This window comes from Callospermophilus lateralis, chromosome 19, assembly GCF_048772815.1.
Source record: "Callospermophilus lateralis isolate mCalLat2 chromosome 19, mCalLat2.hap1, whole genome shotgun sequence".
NCBI lineage: Eukaryota > Metazoa > Chordata > Mammalia > Rodentia > Sciuridae > Callospermophilus > Callospermophilus lateralis.
Genome location: NC_135323.1, coordinates 27,635,837 through 27,660,990, shown reverse-complemented (window position 1 = coordinate 27,660,990; position 25,154 = coordinate 27,635,837). Strand labels below are relative to the sequence as shown.

The 25,154-nt window shown below is 39.9% G+C and overlaps 1 protein-coding gene, 1 non-coding gene and 1 pseudogene across 3 annotated transcripts in view; 2 read left to right on the top strand and 1 right to left on the bottom strand.

Annotated features, from left to right (window-relative positions):
• Positions 1-25,154, bottom strand: part of Baz1b (bromodomain adjacent to zinc finger domain 1B) — an 80,823-nt gene that overhangs the window by 2,261 nt on the left and 53,408 nt on the right. For both annotated transcript variants that reach the window (XM_076840746.2, XM_076840745.2), the window contains exons 10-18: positions 23,806-23,911; positions 22,899-22,997; positions 19,014-19,191; positions 14,031-14,213; positions 6,932-7,079; positions 5,653-5,800; positions 3,596-3,705; positions 1,497-1,639; positions 150-253 (exon numbers count right to left, since the gene is read on the bottom strand). In XM_076840746.2, coding sequence (XP_076696861.1) covers positions 150-253; positions 1,497-1,639; positions 3,596-3,705; positions 5,653-5,800; positions 6,932-7,079; positions 14,031-14,213; positions 19,014-19,191; positions 22,899-22,997; positions 23,806-23,911 — 1,219 coding nt within the window. The remainder of the gene's footprint in view (positions 1-149; positions 254-1,496; positions 1,640-3,595; positions 3,706-5,652; positions 5,801-6,931; positions 7,080-14,030; positions 14,214-19,013; positions 19,192-22,898; positions 22,998-23,805; positions 23,912-25,154) is intronic.
• Positions 9,232-9,338, top strand: LOC143385517 (U6 spliceosomal RNA). Its single transcript, XR_013089472.1, has one exon. It is a non-coding gene; the product is annotated as a U6 spliceosomal RNA (small nuclear RNA).
• On the top strand, positions 17,287-17,373 carry LOC143385535 (small nucleolar RNA U13; annotated as a pseudogene).

Here is a 25,154-nt window from a genome sequence, read left to right as displayed (position 1 = left end):
ATCCACTTGGAAAAGCTAGTTCCCCTGCCACTAAGACATCCTGAAAGGAAAGGGATGGGGCAGTCCCTGGGGGCTCAGCCAGCTGCTTTCTTCCCCTATTCCCAGCGCCTGCCCAATTGCGCGGCCAACCTCCCTGGAGCAGAGCTCACCTGAAGGGCCAGCTGAAGCGGTACTTCACAATCTTGTGGAGGATCTCCTCACACTTCTGCAGCTCCAGGCTTTGCCTCCTGGAGCTGCGCTTGGTCTGAAGTACCTAACACCAAAAGAAAGAAGAATGTCTATTAGAGGCCCAGAGAAGAACAGCAGGCAGGACAGACAATGTGTGCATCTGCTTAAAAAAAAAGAGAAAGAGAAGGAAAAGGAAAGAAAAGAAAAACAGAGCTCAACCATTTTCTTGATGTAGAGACATCAAAAACATTCGACATTCAAGTCGGGCCACGCTCTGGGCCGGGAGGCAGGCATCTTCATCTATCCGCTTGCCTGCTCCCTGGTGGACAGCGATCAAAGCAGCAGAGGGCAGGCAGCAGTTGCTGCATTAACAGCAGGACTGTTAGAGGTCGGCTGGAAAGGGCCACTGTCAACAGGACGCTAGCACTCTGACAGCAGATGGACCCGGGATTATGGTGAGACCAAGGATGGGTATAAACAAGCAACTGCAAAAAGCCGGCAGGCGGGTGGGGGTGGGGGGGGGGAAATGGACCTCCAGTAGCCAATTTTATGGAGATGGAGTGTCCGGGAAGGAAAATAAGACGTTCAATTCCCTCGCAGGGCCTTTCCACTGAGGGCACTGTGAGAGGAGGTGGCTGAGGACAGAAGGGGTGGAATCCGTCTTCCAGGTGGCTGTGTAACCACTGGGGACTCACAGCAGTAGGAGCCACTGCCCTGAAGGAGTTAGGGCTGAGCACACAGGGGGGTCTTTAATGTCCTTTCATCTCCAGAATGGCTTGCTTTATGCCCCAACCCTGAGATGGGGGTCTGCCAAAACAAGCACATTTTCAAGAGCTTCTTTTTGTTCTTCAAAGCTCAAGTGAGAGCTAAAACAAAACTACTAAAATTACATTGGCTGAGGAGCAGAGGAGCAGAGGGGAGGGTAATGTCCCTCCCCTAACAACTGTCGGCAAAAGACCCAGCAGTAAGTGAGGCTCCAACATTGCTGACATTCCCACAGGGAGATCCAGCCCCTCTGGGCCCACCAGAGACACATGGGTACTATTTTAAAATCCTTAACAAGTTGCAGGCTGCTTACTAACTAGAGGACGATGTTTGCAAGCTATGGCTGGGGAATGCCAGACAGAGCTGTTCCATTCCGGAGGCCGGCTGCCCAGAGGCCCACCCATGGGCCCACCCACTTGCCTACTCAGACCCCCAGGCTCAGGAGGAGGGAGGAGGGAGGAGGGAGGAGAAGCAAGGCTCCACCTGCTGCCTGGTGAATTCCTAATTCTGGGGGAGGAAATAAGAATAGGAAAACTAGAGGGAGGACAATAAACAACTCTTACCAGCTCATCAACCTCAGCATCATCCACAGGGGACGCCTTTGGCCGTGGCCTCCTGGTGGGATGTGGCTTCTTACTTGGTCGTCCTGGCCGTGCTGCCGGGGGGATGATGCCCTGCTTACCCCGGGTGGTCTTTCGAGGTCTCACTGTAATAAAAATAAAGAATTCAGAGCAACAGAGGAGGAAGAGCCCATTGGGGGCAGGGCAGGGAAGACAAAGCCACTCATATAGGCAGAGCAATGGCTTCCTTCTATTACGGGTGCTCTTGCTATTTTTCTCTTGCCCTTCCTAACAGGTTGCTAAGAAGTAGCAGCAAGAGTAGATGAAAAATGTATGCCCCTCTTCAATTCCCAAAGACCTTTTAGACGTCTTTGTCCCAACCCTGCTCAGTTGCTCCTGGGAATGAGGCTTGAAGGATTCAATTGCAAACTGATTCAGGAGGAAAAGTCCTGGTCTTCTAAGACCCGGGCTCAGCCGAAGTGTGTGTGTGCTTATATGTGAGACAGAGCCTCATCACAAAACTGCCCGTCTCATAATCCCCAGACTCATCCTACACCCACCATCCAACCTTCTCAGAGAAAGGCAGACACCAGTGAAGGGCCACAAGCCTTCAGGGCTTGCTCTAGTCCTGTCTTCTTGCATTTCTGACAACCAGACAGTGCACTGCAAGGGCCTGCCCAGCAGCCCCAAGAGAGGACAGGCAGGAAGGCAGGAAGGCAGCCAGGCTTCGAGCATCTTCAGTTCGCAGCAGGGGCTGGATGTCAGGCACACAGACACTCCTCAGCATGCCCTTGGGAACACTGTTCCACGAGGATCAGCTCAGGGCTTCTCCATTAAACCCACTGTCTATGACTTTTCCTTGCTAATATTCTGGCGAGTGGGGAGATGACATTTGGGCAAAGATGGATTTAGAGAATCAGTGTTGAGAGAACCAATCACCAGTGCTTTCTTTTCTATTTCTGGACCATAGTAACTGCCCCCCTCCCATGGGCTATTTCACAGCCTCTAGCTTAAGATTGGGCTAATAAGAAAGGGAAAGAAGCTGAGGCTCAAATGCCAGGCCCTCGAGTCACACCAAGGAACCACAGCTTTGGTGGCCTGAAAGGTGAAACAGAAAAAGGCTCTGAAGTACCAAATGCTCCCTAGATTCCTTTGGCAGGTAGAGGCTCTAGAACCCCAGAAAGGGGACAATTCCTTTCCGAGCCACAATGTGAAAGTTGAAAGCTATCACATTTTGAAAATAAACGGAACCAATACTCTGCTATATTCAGAATCTGTCCAGACAGATGTGCATCCAAGCCACAACTGGTGCCCTCACTGCAGAATCCTGGAATACCTGCTCACACACTTCAGGAAACCTGAAAAGAACACCTCGTAACCAAAGCAAAGGAGTCCTGTAAGACAGGGAGGTGAGACTTAGGACACCTCCCAAGTGTGGGGGATGATGGTGGGAGGACTGGAGTGGAGGTGCCAGCTTAGAGCCCTCCTATCTTGGCAGCACCAGTGCAGGAAGCATGACCTCTCCTCACACCAAGCACAAGCACTCAGGGCTGCCATAAAGAGATGTGAGATGGGAACTGTACCATCTCCTCCATCTTGAGCTGTGGTCTCAGACGAGACTACTGGCCCCTATCTGTGAGGACAGATCTGAACCTTCCTAACATCCTTTTGCTTAAGCCATGAAAAAACAGTCTTCTCTTTGCAAATTAGCAAAACTATAGACCTGTGTGTTTTAGGGAAGAAATGATCACTGTTACCAGAGAAAAAAGTACATCTCTGAAAGCGGCACTGCACCAGAGGCCTACTCATCCACTGTCCCTTATGTGGAGGGGTTCAGAGTCGCCAAACCTGTCATAAGCATGCTTGTGAACCTGAGCCGCTGTAGGCTGGTGTTCTCATGACCAAGCCACCCACCTCCAACAAGGCAGGTGATTAGCAACAGTATCTTGAAAACTCATTTAAACATATGGCTGCTCAGTTATGCCACAGTCACAGGAGAAAGGGAAGACGGCAAGATGCTGGCATCGACAATCGACTACTGGCCTTTCCAGGTCAGCTAGGGAGACTGTGAAGTCAATGATGTGGACAAAGTGAACACTTACATCGCAAGCCAGCCACCTCATAATCTTCCTCCTCCTCCTCCTCCTCTTCTTCCTCTGAGTCACTCTCATCATCTTCGCTGTCCTCTGAGTCAGACTCCTCAGTGTAATTCCTGTAAGGAGGAAAAGACATAGAGAACAGTTCTAGCCCAAAGTGGTCCTGAGAACAGCTGACGTCCCTCAGGGATCGCAGCAACCTTTTTCTCTTCACAGAATAGATTAATCTGGTGAGAAGGGGACAGACCCTAAATCTAGATCAGGATAGTTTTTCACAAAATTTAAAAAAAGCAGGCTTCAACAGCATGCCTCCCTTTTCTCTGTCCCAAATGTTTTGGATAGGACACCAATGGCAACAGAAGTCAAGACCAAAATGCAACCCTACCCCTCCCCACACAAAACAATGCAAAACACTATTACTTTTGTCTCACAAAAAGAGCCAGATAAAGTAACATTTCAGGTCCTAAAAGCTGTCCCCACTCTGGGATGGACTAAAAAGACAAACAGTCCAGACAGGTGTTACTCCACCTTGATGGCCCCCTTCCAGGAGCTGAGACAGCTTGTAGATGACCATAACTTCAAAGCAATGGTAATCCCCAGCTCAGAGCAGCTGGTTCCAAGCCCCATAATTTCAGAGAAGCATGTCTCATCTCTCCAGCGTGGCTGGAATGGGGTGAGAAACAATTTAGGCATACTCTTAAGGTGCAGTCAGGGTCAGACTGCTCTACCCTTTGCAAAAGAGACCAAGCTACAGTGCCTATAAGCTACCTTTATACAATCTCAACTTTCAATGCAAAAAACAATGGTATTAATTTGGTAAATATTAGGTCTTTCTTCCTTACAAGGTCCTATGTTTTCTGTATTGACACTTGGGCAGAAAAAAAAACAGCACCTCAAATCGCAGTGCACTGATGATCTTGTGGAAGGGAACCCTATATATAATCAGATGCAGGCATCAAAGTACTGTTTTAGAGATGGAAAGTTCAGCCAGCAAAGAGGAGCAATTAACTCTAAGGATGTACGAAGAACTTTTCAAAAATACAGTGCAAGAGGCTGGGGATGTGGCTTAAGTGGTAGCACGCTCGGCTAGCATGCATGAGGCACTGGGTTCGATTCTCAGCACCACATAAAAATAAAATAAAGATATTGTGTCCACCTAAAACTAAAAAATAAATACAGTGCAAATGTAGCTAGGTCAAAGGCACTAGGGAGTGCTGAACAGAGGAAAGTCCAAGAGACAGCAATGAGCAGCCTAAAACAGGCACACACAGGCACCAGGGCCCAAAACCTAAGCCGCTGTTGCTATAAATCTTAGAACTTAGGCAAGGGAGTTTGGACTTTATTCTAGAGGCAATGAAAAGATTGGAAGTTTTACAACAGTAAAGACAACAGATCTTCACCTTACTGCCTGCTATTCTGGTATCACCATAATAGTTCGACAGGTTAAGAAAGGGAAAGATATGAGCTAAGACAAAGGAGCTGCAAATCCACCAAAGGACTGCACGTGAGAGGTGTAGGAGAGACAAACAACCAAAGGGACCACAGAGAGTGGAGAGCAGGCAACTTTTTCATAAAAAACCTGGACATTTTCATAAGACACCTGGACGCTGGACTACTAACATCTGGCAAATTAATAAATACACAGGATGAGAGGAGAAAGCTCCTGTCTAAGTTGACACCAAAGGTCTAATTGTGAGAGGAAAATGTGGGAAAAAGGAGGCGCAGGCAGGGAAGGTCATGAGTTTGAAGATACTGAGAAGCAGCGGGTTGTAAAAGTAATCAGAAAGTGAGGTGTGCACAATGTGGGGGCAGCAGGCAAAGGAGATGCACTGTCACTTGAGAAGAAAGTAGGATCAAGGAGACAAGAGAATGTGGCTGGTAGAGAAAACTACAAACACCAACACTAAACCAGAATCAGATCAGAGCCCTTTGACTCCTATTGAAGCACCATGAGTGATCAGGCTCTGTACTAAAAGATGAACTTAAAGCTCTTTGGAATCACTCAATTTGAATAACTGAAATTTATTTCTCCATTCATTGATTTATAGAAGAAAAATTCTCACCTGCCACGGGAATTGCGCCTAGCAGTAGCAGGCTGGCAAGCTGGGCACTGCCACTCACCATCTGGTACTTCATAGAGGGCCGGCCTCAGACAAAACAGGTGGAAGGCTTTATTACACTCATCACACAAGATCAATTTGTCATCCTCACCTGCAAAGAGATAAACTTGTATAGCACTGTGGGCGGCACAGCAACAATCACTGAGCGGTAAGCCAAGGTGCTGACCCTCAGCTAACACCACAAAAGAACAAACATTCTAGTATAGTGCTACCCCTTTTTCAAAACACAGTCATTTTCTGGAAAGAAATGTAGCATAAAACAGACTATTGGTGATTTAGGGATAAGATCTCCTAACTTATAGCCAAAAATCTACTCACAGATAGGACAATTAGTATTTACTAAGAGGCAGGAAAAACCAAGTGATGGCTAGAAACTTTGCTACTCTTCTCTGACCCCAAATGCTTTCCAATGCATGTCTGGTAAGGTCCTCCAAGTCATTTAGTTTCCTGACATCTGAAAATACAATGAATTAGCATGGTCAATTCCCCCTCTCTGACTTTCATTCTAAATCAGTTTTACAGCAATTGAATGACACTGTATAGAATTTTTCCTTCTTAGAAATTAAATAACTTTAGCCACTAAGAAGTCAATCACATGACTTTTAGTCATGAAGCTCCTTTTGTACACAGGTGACCTGAAAGATCTAAACAGTTAACATCCCTAAATGCTTTGCTCTGTAGGACACAGTGGTAAAAGGGCCAACACTGGGCATTCACAGTGAATAAAGAGTGCCCTCTGCTGGAAGCACTCATCTTCTCTTCCAAACAATAAAGTTCCAAGACAAAATTGGATTTCAAATTTTAGATGAACTGGGGCTGGGGTTGTTGTTCAACGGTAGAGCACTCGCATAGCACATGTGAGGCCCTGGGTTCGATCCTCAGAACCACATAAAAATAAATAAATAAAGATATTGTGTCCAACTTAAAAATAAATATTAAAAAAAAATTTTTAGATGAACTAATTTTGCTAGTTGTGGAAATCTGAAGATTGGAGATCAACTGTTCTTACAGCATACTCTAAACTGAGGAAAAGAGGGCCTGCTCTGATCCAACATCATGTGATTTCAAAAAATAGCGTCTGATAGACCTTCAGAGAAAGTAAATCTGCCCCACCATACTAAAAATCTTTGTATACAAAATTCTTTTGGGGAGAGTAGACATCTTGAGAATGGAGATCTTAGTACCTAGCACACCCACATTAGCAAATCTGATCTAAACGTACCTTTCTTTCGACAAACTTTGCACCTAGCATTTTCTGCTGACATATCCCACTTGATACAGGCGTCAAGCATCCCAAGTAGAACATGCATTCTGGAAAAAGTCTGAGCTTCACGGATTGCTGTCTTCCATTTTTCCAGAGCAGATGCCACCTAAACAAAACAGCAAACCAGGCTGGAATTATTACTACAGTGACTTCAAACACACTGACAGGGGACCGGAAAGAGTGAAGAAACAAGAGAATTCTCAGGACATTTGTCTCGTAGAGCTTCATCAATCTACCCATTTATCTTATAGAAAAGAAGCCTCTGAAGGGCAGGGGTGGAGGAAACTTGCCAAAGGTTGCACACAGATTAAAGAGAGGCAAGGGGAATGGCAGGGACACTCTCTTCCAGTGTCATCCCCTCAGACTTAGTAGCATTTAAAAGTAAGAAACAGGGGCTGGGGGTGTAGCTCTGAGGTTCAGTGCAGAAGGCCCTGATTTTTAGTTCAAAAAAACAAAAACAAAACCAAAACAGCTTCTAAGAGGACAGTGAAAGTTGAGCTAGCTTGACTGTGGTGAGAGGCTGGAGGAAGGAAACAAGAGCTGTCCTTTCTCTTTCCTACAGAAACACAAATACAGAATCACAGAAAGCCTTATGTGTAAAGACACACACAAACCAATCTATATTTAAACAGTGGCTACTAAAGTTCTAGTGGAGAGTGACTCATTCCTTCTACTCCAACTTCTGCAGATGTTTCAGCATTTGCTTTGAAAAAGAAGCACAATTTCCTCCCTCCCTCTTTCCTTCCTTCCTCAGAGCTCCTTGGTAAAATCTGAGTTCACCAATCAGAGCTGCCTTGCAGTCCCCCCTTTGCCCTACACACACACACACTCTCTCTAGAGTAGAGATCTGACACACAGTACTGCAGGTTCCTCATCAGAAGAACAGTCTCCTCCAAGCTGGTCTAGAATCCCCTGTCTCAGCTTCCCCAGGAGCTGGAACTACAGGCTCACTGTGCTGCCCAGCAGATCAGTTCTCACACAGCACTACTGCCAGGTGGCAGGGACTCAACCACAGATGGGTATGGCTGTCCTCTAGTGGGTAGTCACAGGCAGGGCACTGAGAATACAGTTCCGCTCTGCCCAGCACTGCTTTTTACTCCCTAGTTATTTCCATCAATTATAAAACCAGGCATCTACAGCTCATCTGGCCTCTTTACAATTATTTTAGAAATCCAAAGAGGTCTTGACAACAATAAACATATTTAACCTTTTTAAAAACAGACTTAAAATATATCATGTAATTAGGTGGCTTTTTGTAACTGGCGATTTTCATTGTATTTCTGGGTTCATTAATGTTCCATTTAGTTGCCGAATAATATTCTGTTGTTCAGATATGAGATATTTTATTTATTCATTTATCAGCTGATGAACATTTGGGTTGTTTCCAATGTTCTGGATAATTCAGAATGCTTCTGCTACAAACAGTGGCATAACATTCACTTGTCACTAGTTACTTTACATGAGAAGAAAGCTGCCCAAGGCTTCACAGAAATCTAGGGCCAGGTCTGCAGATTTCTGATCTAATGCTTAACACGTTAGGAGCATCTCCTGATGTCTCCAGAGTTACTCATTAAAGCAGAGACCACCCAGCCTCTAATTTTGAGGAAAAAAACATTAGATATTCAAGTTTCAAGGAATAATTACACACAATTCCAGCCTAGTGTATCAAAAGACAGAAGCAAAACAAAAAATCCATTACATTCGAAGTAATGCTTTTAAACAGATAAGTACTGGCCAGATGAAAACATTTCCATACTTAATACTGGTGGCATCCTATAAAACCCTCCACCTTAAAGTGCTGCGGGAGCCTGCACACATTCTTTTTCTTCTTTTGGTACCAAGGAGATTGAGTACAGGGGCGCTTAACCACTGAGCAACATCTCCAGCCCCTTTTATTTTTAATGGTCTTGCTAAGATGCTTAGGGCCTTGCTAAGTTGCTGAGGCTGGCTTTAAACTTGCCCCCCCCCCCCACCTCAGCCTCCCAAGCTTCTGGGATTATAGGAGTACACCAAACAGCACCAGGCCTAGATACATTATCCTAGTGGAAAGAAAAATCAAATTCTCTACATATAATGTTTAAATAAAGTAAGTCCTTGGTCAGAAGCAGCTGCAACAGAATCAAGGAAAATGGAGTTTACATCTAAGTCACCATTAGTGCCTTTGTTTAAAACTAAACAGGCAATTGTCCTATCTTGGCAAGGATATAACAAGACTTCACGTCAGTCTTCCACAAAAGACCATTCAAAATAGAAAAACAGTGCTAGTTATAGTAGCACATACACCAAAAGTAGAACCATACAGAGAATATTCACAGGGCACCTACACAAGAATGATATGAACACTCATGAAATGTTCCACATTATTTGAAACATCACACGGTACCCCATAAATCTGTACAATTATCATGCTAATCAATAACTTTTTAGAAAAAAATTAAAGGAGACAGAAATGCTAACTACTCTGATTCAATCATTACATGCTGCACACAAGTAATGAATTATCACTATACCCCACAAAGCTGCATAATTAAAATAATGAGCAAATGTAAATTAAAAAAATTAAAATAAAATGAAAAAACAATCAGGTTTTCAGGGCAATGCAACCAAAGTAAAAAGAGAACAACAACAACAACAACAACAACAAAAAACCCAGGATTTTGTCAAAATATACATTATCTTTCCCGTTTAATTAAGGGATTTGAGAGACAATCTACTTTCATAAATAAGGAAACTGGCACCCAGATTAGAGACTGACATAAACTCATACGACGGCCTAGTGCCAGCTGAAAAAACTCTGGCCTTAGCTAAGTGGAAACTTTTTTAAAGCAAAGGATAGTGGAAAAAGCTGACCTTGGTGGGAAACTGCAGGGCCTAAGGTCATGTTAATGCAGAAGGTCGCTGAGCCACTCCATGGATATGACTGACTTTACAAGAGGCCCTACCAACTTCCTATTCCTGCACTGGTTCTAAACCTGCAGAGGGCTCACTTTCTCACTTCTAAGCTAAGAACTAGCCTCACCTGACTAGCTAAGAAGGTTATTTCACCATGGGCTTTAGTACTCAAAATGAGTTGAATCTGAAAAGGCCTCTGGCACCCCTGCCATGACGATTAATTCCTGATCATTTTTCAATCCCCAGTTTCTGCGTGATCTCCTCTGGGAAGTCTTCTCTAACTGGCCCTGGGCATCCCTCAGAGGCCAAGCCAAGTACTACTCTCTCTCGTTGGTACAAACAGCCCTTGATTTATGATGGTATGACTTATAATGTTCAGCCTATGAAGATGGAGTAAAAGCGACACTGATTTAGTAGAGACTGCACTTAAATTGTGGGTCTTTTCTGGGCTAGCAATAATACAGGATGATGTTCCCTTGTGATACTGGGTAGGAGGCAGTGGCTCAGCCAGTCACACGCTCACAATGGGAGCAGGCTGTAGCTCTAGAGTGCTGCCACTACATGCAGTGGGTCAGGGACATACAGTGTTTCCGATTCAACATTATTTCCACTTTACCATGGGTGTTTCAACATGTGGTAAAACCCCAGTAAGTCAAGGAACATTAACTGCCTGCCTGCTCCGTCTCACACTCACACTGAGTACCTTGAAGACAAGGATTTATAGTTTTTAAAATCTCCATGACACCTCCAGACTTAGCACAGTTATGCCTTTATCAGATGTTTGTGAAAGAAGTAAAGGGAACCAGGAAAATCTACAATTAGAGATCAGTATTCTGCACTGGATAAGCTGGGACTTGTATTTCAAATTCTTTTCTTCACAAGGTATTTTAAGCAGAAATCTAATGTACAAAACAGACAAAAATGGAACTGCTAGGTATCCTCATAACGGGAAATGGGAGACTACTTCATACTCATTAGCAGAAATGAACAACATGGGGCTGGGATGTAGTTCAGTGGTAGAGTGCTTGCCTAGCATGTACAAGGCCCTGAGTTTGATCCCTGGCACCGCAAAAAAAAAAAAAAAAAAAAAAACAGAAGAAAATAAAAAACCCACCAGGGAGATCACTTCAGATCAACAGAGAAGGGACAAATAATTGCCCAGAATATGTTGATGAGGGCAAAGTACTGAATGTTTGGATAGAAGGATTCCATTCTGTGAAAATCTAATAAAAACTATCTTTGTAACAGACAGCACATCAAACTATTAGGGGTTACTAAACAGTGTGGTATCTTTGGGTAGTGAGGCTAGGATGGCAGTTATATATTTTTACTTAACCTCTTGTTTGATTTTTTTTACAATGAGCATGTTATGTTTAAAACTTTTAAAAAGCCAACAAATTGGATGGATATCTACATAACAACAACAACAAACAAAAAAACAAAAAACACCTGAAGTTGGATCCTTACTTTATCCTTTACAAAACTTAATTCAAAATGAATCAAAGACCTAACTGTAAAATTAGAAGAAAACAGAGACGGGGCTGGGGATATAGCTCAGTTGGTAGAGTGCTTGCCTTACATGCATAAGGCCCTGGGTTCGAGCCTCAGCACCACACAAAAAATAAATAAATAAAAAGAAAACAGAGGGAGGAAAGCTCTGTGACGTTTAATTTGGCAATGATTTCTTGGATGTGATACCCAAAGTGGAGGCAACAAAAGAGAAAACACAGATGAGTTGCATTAAAATATTCATCAAAGAGCACTATCAATAGAATAAAAAGACAACCCTGGGAATGGAAAAATACATTTGCAAATCACATATCAGATAAAAGATTAATAGCAAGTACACGCAAAGAATTCCTGCAACTCAACCAAACAACCCAATTTAAAAATGGGCAAAGGAGGGCTTGGGTTGTGGCTTAGTGGTAGAGTGCTCATCTAGCATGTGCGAGGCCCTGGGTTTGATCCTCAGCACCACATAAAAAAAAAAAAAAAACAAATAAAAGCTTAAAGATTTAAAAAAAAAAAAAAAGAAAGAAAGAAAAGGGCAAAGGACTTGAATACACATTTCTGCAAAGATAAAACAAATGGTGAATAAACACATGAAAAGATTGTCCTATCATTGATCATTAGGTAACTACAAACCAAAACCATAAGACAGCACCTTCTATCCCTTAGGATGGAAACTATCAAAGAAACAGGACATGAGTGCTGGCAAGGACATGCAGAAACCAGAACCCAGAGAACTGCTGACAGAATTTCTGGAAGCTGGTCCAGCCACTGTGGGAAGCACATGGCAGGCCTCCAACAAATTAGACTCCACTTCCATCCACAACTCCACTTCTTGGTGTATCTCAAAAGAATTAAAAAGCAGAGATATGAAGAGGTACATGCAGTCCTTTGTTCACAGCAGCAGTATACTCAATAAATTATTAAGACAGAGAGCAACCGGATACCAATCAACGGCTGAATTAGTAAATAAAATTGTGTGTGTGTGTGTATGTGGGGGTATTAAAAGAAATATTTGGGATTCATCTATGACCCTAAAACCCTTGAAATTTCTTGATTTTCTTTAGTTATAGAGGCCCCTAAACAGACTCAGGATAGGTCTGGCCACCAAAAGGACTCAAGTAATCAGAGGCGTGAAACTTTTAGCCCTACCTACAACACCAGTAAGGGGTGAGGAAGGGGCTTCTGGGTTAGTGAACACAAGGGTGTGCTGAGAAACTGGGGTTGTTCAGAGAGGGTGTGAAAGCTCCAGGCCCTTCCAATCCTATGCTTCTTCCATGCAGCTGTCCCTGAGGTGTAGCCTTTATAGTAACCTAGTTGTCCTAGGCAGGGGTCATGAAAACCCTCTTTTGGCCAGCACAGGGACTTGTGATGGGCATCGAAGAGAGCAGTTTTATAGGACTGAGTTCATTAACTTGTGGAATCTGATACAAACTGCCAAGTAGTGTCAGAAGTGAACTTCAGCTGAATAACAACAAAAAATTGGAGAACTGCCTGCTGTGGAAGAAAACTCACACACATCATGTCAGAAGTGTTGTTAGATAGAAAAGTGGTTTTCTATTAACATACACTGGTTAAAAACAAAGGAAATTCTTATCATGCTAAGTGAAAGCCTATCCCCAAAAAACCAAAGACTGAATGTTTTCTCTGATCAGCAGATTCTGATCCATAGCAGGAGGGAGGGTAAGGAAGAATGAAGGAACTTTGGATTGTGCAGAGGGAAGTGAGGGGAGGGGTGGGGTTGTGGGGATGGGAGGGACTGTAGAATGAGACGTAATAATACATATATTATTACTCTCTATATATGTGTATGATTACACTACTGGTGTGACTCTGAATCACGTACAGCCAGATAAATGAGAGTCATGCTCCATTTGTGTATAATTTGTCAAAAATGCATTCTACTGTTGTGTATAACTAATTGAACAAATTTAAACAAACAAACAAACAACAACAACAACAACAACAAAAGAACCCAAAGGAAATTCTGGCATGTGCTATACAACATGAATGAACTTGAAGACATTATGCTGAGAAGTTCTAGGGATGGATGGTGGGTGATGTTTGCATAACAACAGGTACACACTTAACAACACAGCATAAAAAATGGGGAATTCCACATTATATATATATATTTTTACCACATTTTTTGGGAGAAGATACACATACTCTGACCATTATTCACAGCTGTAGAAAGCTTTAAAAAACACAAATTTAGCAAAAGTGATTTTTAAAAAAGGAATACAGGATCAGGGGGTAATGTCACAAGTAGCTAAAAACTGTAAGGTAAGACTTTCAAAACCAAATTACAGGGGCTGGGGTGCTGACTCAATGGTTGAGTGCAAGCCTAGCACATGTGAGGCACTGGGTTTGATTCTCAGCACCACATTAAAAAAAAAATGAATAAAATGAAGGGTATTGTATCCATTTACAACCAAAACAAACAAAAACTTCACACTCACATAATCAAAAACTACATTTTTGGGCTGGGGTTGTGGCTCAGTGGTAGAGCACTTGCCTAGCATATGAGAAGCACTGGGTTCAATCCTCAGCACCACATGAAAATAAAGAACATAAAGGCATTGTGTCCATCTACAACTAAAAAATATTAACAACAACAACAACAAAACCCCTATGTTCTTTAATAACTAAATACCTTTGCTTCCTCTGCCATTTTTTTCTCTTCATCCACTTCCTCAGTTTTTACTGAATCTTCACTTTGGAGTTTTCTTCTCCTTTGCTTGGGAGCCATGAAGCCTTGGAGAAATTTCTTTATGACACTGGCCTGAAGGGCAATGACACACTCACCAAAATCCTTCAGTTTTTCTAATGAAATGACCTACAAGAAATAATTTAAAAACTAGATTGAGAAAAGGCTGCAAAAAAAAAAAAAAAAAAACCCAAAAAAAAACGAACAAAGTCATCTTTAAATTCAAATCAACCTAGAATAAAATATCAAAAGGCCACATAACATAATTTACCACCTGTGTTTCTTAGTTCACTAGATGGAGTATACATTTAAAAGTTGACTACTTCCATTCCCCCAGTGATAGGATACATAGAATGCTGAAATCTCACTCACTTCAAGAGTTACAGAACTCACTCATCTGATAATACTGAGCACCTACCAAGTGTAAACTATAGTCTTAATGCAAAGACAAACCGAGGAAAATCAAAATTTACTGTTTTTTTGGCTTAGTTACTTAATTGTCAAGTAATATGCTTGATGTTATTTAAGCTTCACAACTAATTTATGGATGAGAAAACAGGAGTTAAATCACATCATCAAAATCATGCTCTCAGATTCCAGATTCCATTCTGGGGGAGGGGGCAACCCCACTAGGACTGCAGGGCTGGGCTCTGTTTCTTCAGGGAGCTCCTGGAACTCTGAGAACTTCTAACAGCACTTGGTGGAGTTGGGAGTCATCACTCAAGGCTTGCTTGGATTATTTTGAGTCGGCATTAAGTCAATGGCGACAATCAAGAAGAAAGTTGAATCGATGTATATTAGTGTAGCCAGAAGTTTCTGCATATTCCAAGACAGAATGTTTTTTCCTACAAAAAAAACTGCAGCTGTCTGTCCAGTAACCAGCACAAATTATCAAAGAGGACACCTCTGAACTAAAGAGTGAACTGCGGCGGTAATGAGCGCTGGTACAGAAGCGCTTGACACAGCTGAGGCATTGATGGCAGGTGTGGGAGGACATTAGCCTGCAGCACAAAATGCCGGCCAAAGTCCCTCAGGGGTCCTTGGCTTGCCTGGAGCTGGCATTTGCCAGCAAGCCTGAGCCTCTGAAGCTGACTTGAGAGGGGTCTGGTCTACAAGGTAGCGCCCTGTAGACAGTTTGGCCAAATGCTCCTTTGTGGATGTGGCATTTTAGAAGAATTATTTACGGGAGAATGAGTCACTGTTTTGTTTCCACCCAAAAATTTCCTCCAATTTTTATAAACTGTTAATTACTTGAGTACTTTATAAGATACCTATAGCTTTGTAAATGAAGTGGTTTTTAAATTTTTTTTTTTTTTTTTTTTTGAGGAGGGGAGGTTGTAACAAAGTTTAGACTATTAGTTTGATGACAGATTCTTTCTTGGTTTTTAATTTTTTTAATTTCTATATGACTTTATATGTATTTCCCCAGTTGTTAGTCTGTTAAGATCTGAGGAGGAAACTGCAACCTGAGGAGAAAACTTACAAACTCTTCAGGGAAGAAAAAATTTGGTCGAAGGCCTTTTGTGATAATTACCCATCCATGGTAGTGTAAACAAATATGTAAATTTTCTGTTTCAAGACTTAACTTCTTCAAGAAAAGAAATCTAAAGCAACGTTTCTAATGTTTCCAGAGTATTACAGAATTCACATATTTTGTAAATGGGCCAGAAAAGGGTTAAAATCTGCTAGGATTGTGTAGTAATATTACAGTAGATCCTTAAGCTGATGCTGCCTTTTATTTGGGTGCTTGTTTTGCATGGTATTTACTGTTTTGAGGGGGAGACATAATAGGAGCATGATTGCTAAATGCCTTGCAGCAAGTGAATCAGTGTAACAAAGCAAAACTTGTCTCACTAACATGACAGAAAGGACACAAGTGAAGTACAAGGGATCAAAGTTCAGTCTGATTCTTAATTCTTTTGAGTTTTGTTTTATGTGCTTGTGTTTGTTTTACTGTTTGAAGAAGAGACAGTTTACACAAAGGAAGATTCTTGCTCATAGATTTGATTCCAGGGAATTAGGGCCTTGGGATGGAGAGTGACCTGCAGACTGATCCTCAGCTACTTCACCTCCACAAACAGCACATGGGGCCTCCACTGGGGAAGGTATTTCGCCCTCTTGTTGAAATCTTTCTCTGTTCTATGCAAAGCTTGTTCGAGTACATCCCTTCACCCAGTACAAACACTCCACTGTCATCTGAATAGTCATTAGGTCGGTGATTTGGTGTCTTGATTTGTTTTTCCTCTCTAGCCCTGCAGATCCCTCCTCACAGACATCAATATTCATTCATGTTCCTGGTCTGGCCTGGATACCACCTGGTCCATGAAGCCTGCATTTCATTCCAGGGCACAGGACTCTATTTCTTTCACTGTCCTTGTGGGTTAATGAACTCTTATCTGTTTCTGTGCCCCTTACTACATTGTATGCTCTTTGGGAATTAGACATTATTCCCCTTGAAAATATAAGCACATGCATTTTATAGGATACTTTGTACTCACTTTGGATATGCTTCTCATTACTCATTTTGTTTGTGTGCTCTGCTGATGGAGGCCAGCAGATTCCCTCAATTACAATGTATAGGTCAAAACTTTTTTTTAAAATATTAAAAAAAAATTTTTAAATTTATTTTAGTTATAGATGGACATAATACCTTTATTTTTAATTTTTACGTGGTTCTGGGGATCGAACCCAGTGCCTCATGCATGCTAGGCAACCGCCATACTACTGAGCCACAATCCCAGCCCAGGTCAAAACTTTAAAGTTATTCTTACTCATATTATAAGGATTTAACCTGATCACCTCATGCTAGTTAGAATTTCTAATTGGAAGCTTTAGGTTTCTTGATTAAAAGCCTAAATAAACTAAGTTTTGGGCAGTCTTTCAACAATAAAGGTATTTTTGGTGAAAAGATTTTAAACTGTTCTACTTGATGCTTAGTGAAAATATTCTGAGTTAGTGTATATACAAGTTATTGTCTTCTCTTTATAATAATTCAGAAGTTATCTATCAAATGACAATTTTTCAAAAATAAATCATGCTCTTACACACTGCACACTATCTTATCACAGAAGGCATACCAATTTAGAAATTCCATTTTACAGCTAAAAAGAGATACAACTCAATGTCACTAAGAAAGAGGTCTGGATTGAGCAGTGTAGGCAACTGATGAGCATTTGTTAAAATTTTAAAAGTATGTGTATAGCTACTTTTCAGGTTATGATTGGATGTTCACACTGTTCTGAGATGTGCCTCTCTCTTGTTACAACCTCACCATATCACCCATCTGACATGAAATAAATATGTAGTACTGGAAAATAACAAAATCACTTAGGTTCAACAAGTCTTCAAGTATCATTCAGAACCACAAATATTTTTAAATCTGTTTTTCTAGAAAATGTACCAAGGATTCATCACTAGACTAGTTAAAAGGAAAAACTTACATATGTAATACGTTATATGTAATTTGTTAATTCTGATAACAAAGAAACAGAAATGCAGACCATGAAAAAAAAAAAAAGGATTGATATTTACAAATCAGGGAAAATGAAAAAGATGCACCAAACTATACAAGTGTAAGAATACACAAGCCAAAAAGCCAGGTGTGGTCATGTGTGGTGTCCTAATTTGTCATAAGATTGAGGTAGGAAAATCACAAATTCAAGGCCAGCTTGGTCAACATGAGACCCCACCTCAGAAAAGGAAAAAGAAGGGGGGAAAAAAATACATACACCACACTATCAGATGCACCTCCCAACACAAACACTCCTTAATACCCATAAAAGTGTAAGTCCCTTATATAAAGGGGTACAGTATTTGCATATAGCTTGCACATCCTTCCATGTATTAAGCTGTAAATGACTTATGAAACCTATTACAATGTAAGTGCTACATAAATATCTCTCAGAATTTAAGACAAGGGGGAAAAAAAATCTCCACATGTTCAGTACAGTCACAAATTTTCACAAACATTTTTTTTAAATATTTTTTTTAGTTGTAGTTGGACACAATACCTTTACTTTATTTATTTATTTGTATGTGATGCTGAGGATCGAACCCAGGGCCTCACATGTGCTAGGCAAGTGCTCTACCGCTGAGCCTCAAACCCAGCCCCTTCCCAAACATTTTTGATCGGTGGTTGGTTGAATATGCAGATGTGGAGCCCATGGTTAGAAGACTGACTATAATTCGAAAAGATCCACAAACATTAGTATCTAGAATTATGTGGACTTTATGATTTAAAATCGGAAAAACACATCTTACAATAACAGTTGATAGTATTTGCCAGTCTTCTCTTCAGCTTTGGTACATAGACTTATGTAACGTGGAACAAGGGGTCTCTTGAAACAGCTTAACTTATACTTCTTAAGGATCCTTTCACACATCAGGACTGTGAATGGGCCTTAAAATATACTTCACTTAATTAGCATAAGTGACACCCAACTAAACATAGCTTAACTCAGCTGATAGAGTATACAGAATGGATCCAAGTAGGATACACAGACACATTTCACAATTTGAAGCACAGGTATCATAATGGAAAGAAAAGTTAAATGATGGGCTGGTGATATAGCTCATTTGATAGAGTGCTTGCCAAGGCTCTGGATTCAATCCCCAGGACCACATACACACAAAAAGAAATGTTATATGACCATGACTTGACAGCCAGTTTTCATTCAGGTAAATAGATAAGCTCTTTTCAAACAAAGGTTCTGAGGAGACTACTAGATTTTTTTCTGGAAATCAGCAAAAGATAACAAAGGGAAAAATGACGTCCTTAAACAATTTTTGGTTGTATACATAACACTCAAGACAAACCCAAACATGATTTCTAGGGTTATCTTGGCAAGTCAATTACAGTATCAAGAAACAATTTCAAACTGTATTTTTCTAGGTAACAGCTTTCAAAGTGTTTTTTTTAATACTCTTTACCCGGGCTTCGAATTCTGATGTTTCCTCCACATATCCAAGTCCTCCCTTTTGTAACCTCGTTGCAACTTCAATGAGATCACTCCGGAGAAAGTTTAAAAGCTCCTGGTTGCCATCACAGGATTTTAGACCCAAATTTGGTTTACGAGCTAGATGAATAGAGTGAATGATGTCCTGGTACCTATAAGAATTGGGGCAAAGGAAAGGGGGAAATAAAAAGTATTTGGGGAAAAAAAAGAAAAAGAAAAAAAGTATTTGAAGATATTCTTTAAATTTCAATTACTTGAATGACATGTTCTATTTCTACAAAACTTATTTTCTCCTTATTGTTTTTTAGTCAGTCTCATGTTTTAGGTACACAATTTTCAAATTTTTCTTAATTCTTGCTTCATTCTAAAAACAATTATTTTATTCTGGTGTCTGGTAAACAATGCCTTTCCTAGTTCTCACTCATGACACCTGATTTGTGCATTTTGTGACCAGGACTCTCCTGGAATGTCAGCTATGGGAACTGCTGGAGGCCTGGCTAGTGCTGTGCTCCTCTGGAGAACCTGCACTTGATTGTTTGTTCCAAGAAAATGCCACCAAACTGGGATGATTTTAAATTTGTCTGCTTAAAACTTACCACAACACAAAGAAATGTCAATGTACGACCAAAACTACACGGTAACTTCAGCAAAGTTTAGTCTCACACTGAAGATTAACCCTTTCAGGTCCCAGCAATAGATTCCTATCAGGCACTCTACCCCAGGGGCCACAGGCTTTCCTGTAGGCTTCCTACAAAATAAACACTAAAGCTCATGTCATTCGAGCTGAATACAAAGTTCCTCTCTCTGTCTTAGTAATAAAGACTTTTATTCCTTGGATGTACCTTCACTATGTCACGATGGTTTCTCCCTTCACGATTTCCAGATGCTACAGAACCTCCCTTTCATTTTCTCCTTTGATGCAAGTGTCATCTAGGAATACACTTAACTCAGTGGCAGTTAAGATCATTTTGGCCATTAATGAAGAATTCATTTTAACTTTACTGCAATCTGAGAAAATATCCTAAAGTCAATGTTTGTAAATTTGTTGAGCTTTTGTGGCTAAGTACATGGTTAATTTTTATAGTCAGTGAATATAAAAATCTTATTTTCTTATGCTTCTAGCTGCCCTCATATAGTTTTGCTCACCCTTTTATTTACATTCCCATCCCTTTACGTATTTTCTTGTAAATAGTATGTATGTTTTGGTTTTCAAATTAGAACCTCAAATGGCTCATGAAACATTATCCTATCCCCGGTCTCCCTCAAGAAGAAACAACTCAAACAATCACCAAAAGAAGGGACAAACTAGGCTGAATTCACTAATATTATATAGATTTATGGAATATTATACAGAAATAAAAGTGCAATTCAATTATAAGAAACATGATGTCACTTAAATAGGAAACAAATGCCAAACTGCCTGGTATCCTTAAAAAAGTTTAAAAGAGGGGGCTGGGGTTGTGGCTCAGTGGTAGAGTGCTCATCTAGCACATATGAGGCACTGGGTTTGATCCTCAGCACCACATAAAAATAAATAAAATAAAGGTATTGTGTCCATCTACAACTAAAAAAAAAAAAAAAAAAAAAAAAAAATTTTTTAGAGTTCAAAACAAGCCAGCGGAGTGGTAGATGACTATAATCCTAGTGACTCAGGAAGCTGGGGCATGAGGATTTCAAATTCAAGGGCAGCCTTAGCAACCTAGTGAGGCCTTGTCTGAAAATAAAAAATAAAAAGGGCTGGGGATGCAGCTCAGTGATAAAGCACTCCTGGCTCGAATCTCCAGTACTATAAAGAAAAGAACAGAATTTCAAAACAAAGCAAACAAGAGTTTTTTTTTTTAGTTTTTTTTTTTGTTTGTTTTTGGTACTGAAGATTAAACTCGGCACTTTACAGCTGGGATATATCCCCAGCCTTTTTTACTTCTTATTTTGAGGCAGGGTCTCTCTAAACTGCTGAGGCTGGCCTTGAACTTGCAATCGCCCTGCCTCAGCCTCCCAAGTTGCTGGGATTTTAAATGTGTGCCACTGCCCCTAGCTCCAAGGAATTCTAAAAATATTCAGTTAAAAAAAAAAAAAGAAAAAAAAGTTTTTACCTTAAGACATGGTCTCAGTATGTTGCCCAGGCTGGCACTGAACTCTAGATCCTCCTGGCTAAGCCTCCTCAAGTGCTGGCTTTCACCACACCTAGCTTTCATCTTTAATCCTGATAGTCTCTAACCATGAACAAGAAGTTTTGATCTGTTTGCATTTAATGCATAGAATAGGTCCTCTAAATCTACTCATATGCCTATAAAAATACTTTGACCAAAGAGGAGGAACCTCATAGATCTGTATTTCTTTGTGGTTCTGGGTACTAACACTTTCTTTCTTAAATTGACAAGATACATTTGTATTAAGAAACACGATTTTGAGCATAATTTTAATTAATGAACATATTAAGCAATGGAATAAATTTAATACAATATACCTAACACCAGTCCAAAAAGTCTGGCAATTCCATAGAGTATGTATTAAACGCTATTTTTATCTGATGAACAAACTCTAGATTCAGCCATGAAAATAAATATGTGGTCAGAAATTAGAAGTAGCCTTAAGTCAAAAACCCTGCCTTTGATATAAAGAGTGGATACAACAGAAATAGCATTAAAAAAAAAAAAAAAAAAAAAAACCTCTAAATGAAGTGGATGCTATTTTGAAAACAAGACTGGTTTTGTGGATTTTAATTTTGTTTTGTTTCTCATATCGGGTATGAAATCCAGGGCCTCCCTCATGCATACTAGGCTACAACTCTACCACTGAACTATACCCCCAGTCCTTTTTATTGTGAGATAGGTATCACTAGCATGCCCAGGCTGGCCTTAAACCTATAATCCTCCTGCCTCAGCTTCCCAAATACCTAGGATTATAGGTATATTCGATGAGGCCCAGCTTTTTTTTAAAAGATATAATTTATATAAAATACAATTCACCATTTAAAAAAGGTATTGTTTTATGGGATTTTATGTTATAAAATCATCACAACTACCAAGCTCGAAAGCATTTCCAAAACCCTAGAGATTCATGCATGTTAACAGTCCTAATATTCCCTCCCCTATTCTCTGGCAATGAGGAATTTGCTTTCTGTTTCTAAGTAGTTGCCCCTTCTGGATGTTTCATATAAAAGAAACCATAAAATATCTAGTATTTTATATTTGGCTTCTTTCATTCAAACCTTACATTTTGTAGGTTCATCCATGTTGTAACAACACTTCATTCCATTCTTGTGGCTAAATAACATCCCATCATTCAGAAATACCATATTTTGTTTATCCACATGATGGGTATTTACATTCCACTTTAGGGCTATAGTGAATCTTGACAAAACACCTTTTTTTGGTACTGGGGATTGAACTTGGGGTGCTGTGCCACAGAGCTACAACCTTACCCCTTTTTATTTTGGGACAGGGTTTTGTTAAACTGCTAAGACCCTTGCTAAATTGCTGAGGCTGGCCTCAAAAATGCAATCCTCAGCATTCAGAGCTGCTGGGATTAGAGGGGTGTGCCAATGCACCAGCTTAATGAACGGAACACTTTTAAAAAACCAACCCATCTGGTACTACGTTTGCAAGAGTGCCTAATTACAATGAGGCTAACAGCTTGATACAGGGCAAGCATTATTCAGTAAGAAATCCTGCTAGCCTGTATTATATATGATTTAAAGGTATATTTTTCCAGATAAGCATGATGCACCAAAATATGAACATCCAAGGGTTACAGAAATTTTTAAATTTTTACTTTATAAGCAAAACTTAAAATATTCCTCAGATATTTATATCTACTATTGAAGAGAAGATGTGAGAAGCAAGAGAAAAATCCTTACCTCTTTTCTAGTCTCTCTTTAAGTTGACTTTCTCTTATTCCCTGAGGATGAAGGCAGTTTAGCAACTCATCCAATTCCTTCTGACTATCACATAAAAACCTGTAGAGGCAAAACAGATCTTACAACTCTGAAAAGCCATCAGTCAAACAATAATGGATCAAGGGTTGGTGGTGGAAGTTGTAAAAGCAAAATCCTAAACCTGTTTACAGTCAAATATCTACAATTAGAATAAAGAATTCACTTTTCCACGATGCCAATTGTCAGCTTTATCCCAACACTGGAGCCAGTGTTTCTTTAGTACTATGAAAAATTTTATAAAGTTAATAGAAATATATGTCCACATAACTTCAAAAAGAAAACCTATACCTGAAAGATGAAAAGTCAGTTGATCACAGCTAATGCAGTTAACGAAATTAGAAGGGCCCTCTCAAAACCTAGTTTCTTGCTAAAAAAGCACAACTATGCAAAAAGGAAGGCTACTGGATGTACATACAATTTCTACTCTTTAATAAGTTTTAATCAATAAATTTGTTATAGTTTATAAAAAGTATAAATAATTACCAAATAAACTTGAATGAATTAATAAAACCTAATTCAGGAATATCCTAAATCCTCTGTTCCCAGATTCAAGAGCTTCTCTACTGCCATATAAGATCTTATATAATATTATAAGATATTGTATAATATACAAAGGTTATTACAGAGGGAAAAATCAAATTCCAAATGTTGAGAAATACAAATATCTGCTTATCAGAAAATCAAATCTGCTTTTAAAACAGTTTTAATATTCAAAAATTCAAAGTAACATGAAATGTTCTTATTAGATGTCATTATACTAAATATTTTCTTCCTTAACACTTCAGAAAAAAGAAAAAAGAAAGAGCAACCAGATGAATGCTCACATTACCATAGGTTCTGTCCTTGCTTGGGAATGGTAGTCTCCACAGCCATTTCTACTGCTGATCCATGCTGTGTGTTAACAGTTGTGTTTTTGCCTAAGTTTGTTTTCTTACCTAAGAAGAATGAAACCATTAAGTTGATCATAGTAAATACTAATTCCTCGTTTCAAAACTTAAGTACTCTATGCCAGGCCCAACAACTAACAACATAGATGCTGTCTATCAAATATGTGACATTTCTCTTAAATATCATGCACAGTACATTATCTGAGTCAAATAGTCTCCAAATTATGACGACACAACTTACAACTTTTTCATTTTATGATGATAGGAAAGTGATACACATCATCATATCATTAGAAACTGTACTTCAAACTTTTATTAACTTTCCCTGGGTCTGCAATATGCAATACAGCACTCTACTGCAATGCTGGGTAGTGTCAGCAAGCCACATACTCCCAAGGGTAAGCAATGATGGTTTACAGTGTGCTACGATGCTCCTAAGCCATGCTGTTTAGTAGGATATATGTATTAAATGCATTTTATTTTTTAAATTTTTTTTAGTTGTATTAGTTTATTTTAGTTGTATTTAGTTTATTTTTATGTGGTACTGAGAATTGAACCCAGGGCCTCCAAGTGCTAGGCAAGCGCTCTTCTACTGAGCTACAACTCTAGCCCTTAACTGCATCTTCAACATATAATATTTTCAATTTCCAGTGGGTTTTTGGGAACATAACTCCACAGGAAGTTAAGAAGTACCTGTATTTACTCTCTACAGTTGAACAGCTGTATAGTTAAAATTTTAAGAGTATAGTAACTTAGAACAGAGTAGAGGGATGACTAAATAACTTTACATCAAAGCAAATAAAGAATCCTTGGAATGGGACGTAGCTCAGTGATAATAGCGCTTGCCTCAAATGACTGAGGCACTGGATTTGATTCCCAGTACTGCAAAAAAAAAAAGAAAGAAAAAGAAAAAATGAATGTTCCTTTTAAATGATGTTAACAGCAAAGACACCTGAGAAGAAATGGAGATAACTAGAATATAGAAAATACTACAGACTTAACCTTGGAGACTTCAAATGTCAAATAATAACCACTAACTTTTTAATAAATCAGTTCACATATATACATGTTTATGACCTTAATATAGATATTTCTTAAGCCAATTTATCAAAGCCCAATTTAGAACACAATATTTTCATTCTGACTTAATACTATAATTTGTCCTCTCCCTGCCCCCATTCTCTTCTCCTTAACCTGAAGCAATTTCCATGAAATTCTACCATGTAATCCTGTGTAGTCTTTATAGTTGGGTAATTTTGAAGAGACAGTATCATCCTGGAACTAGAAAACA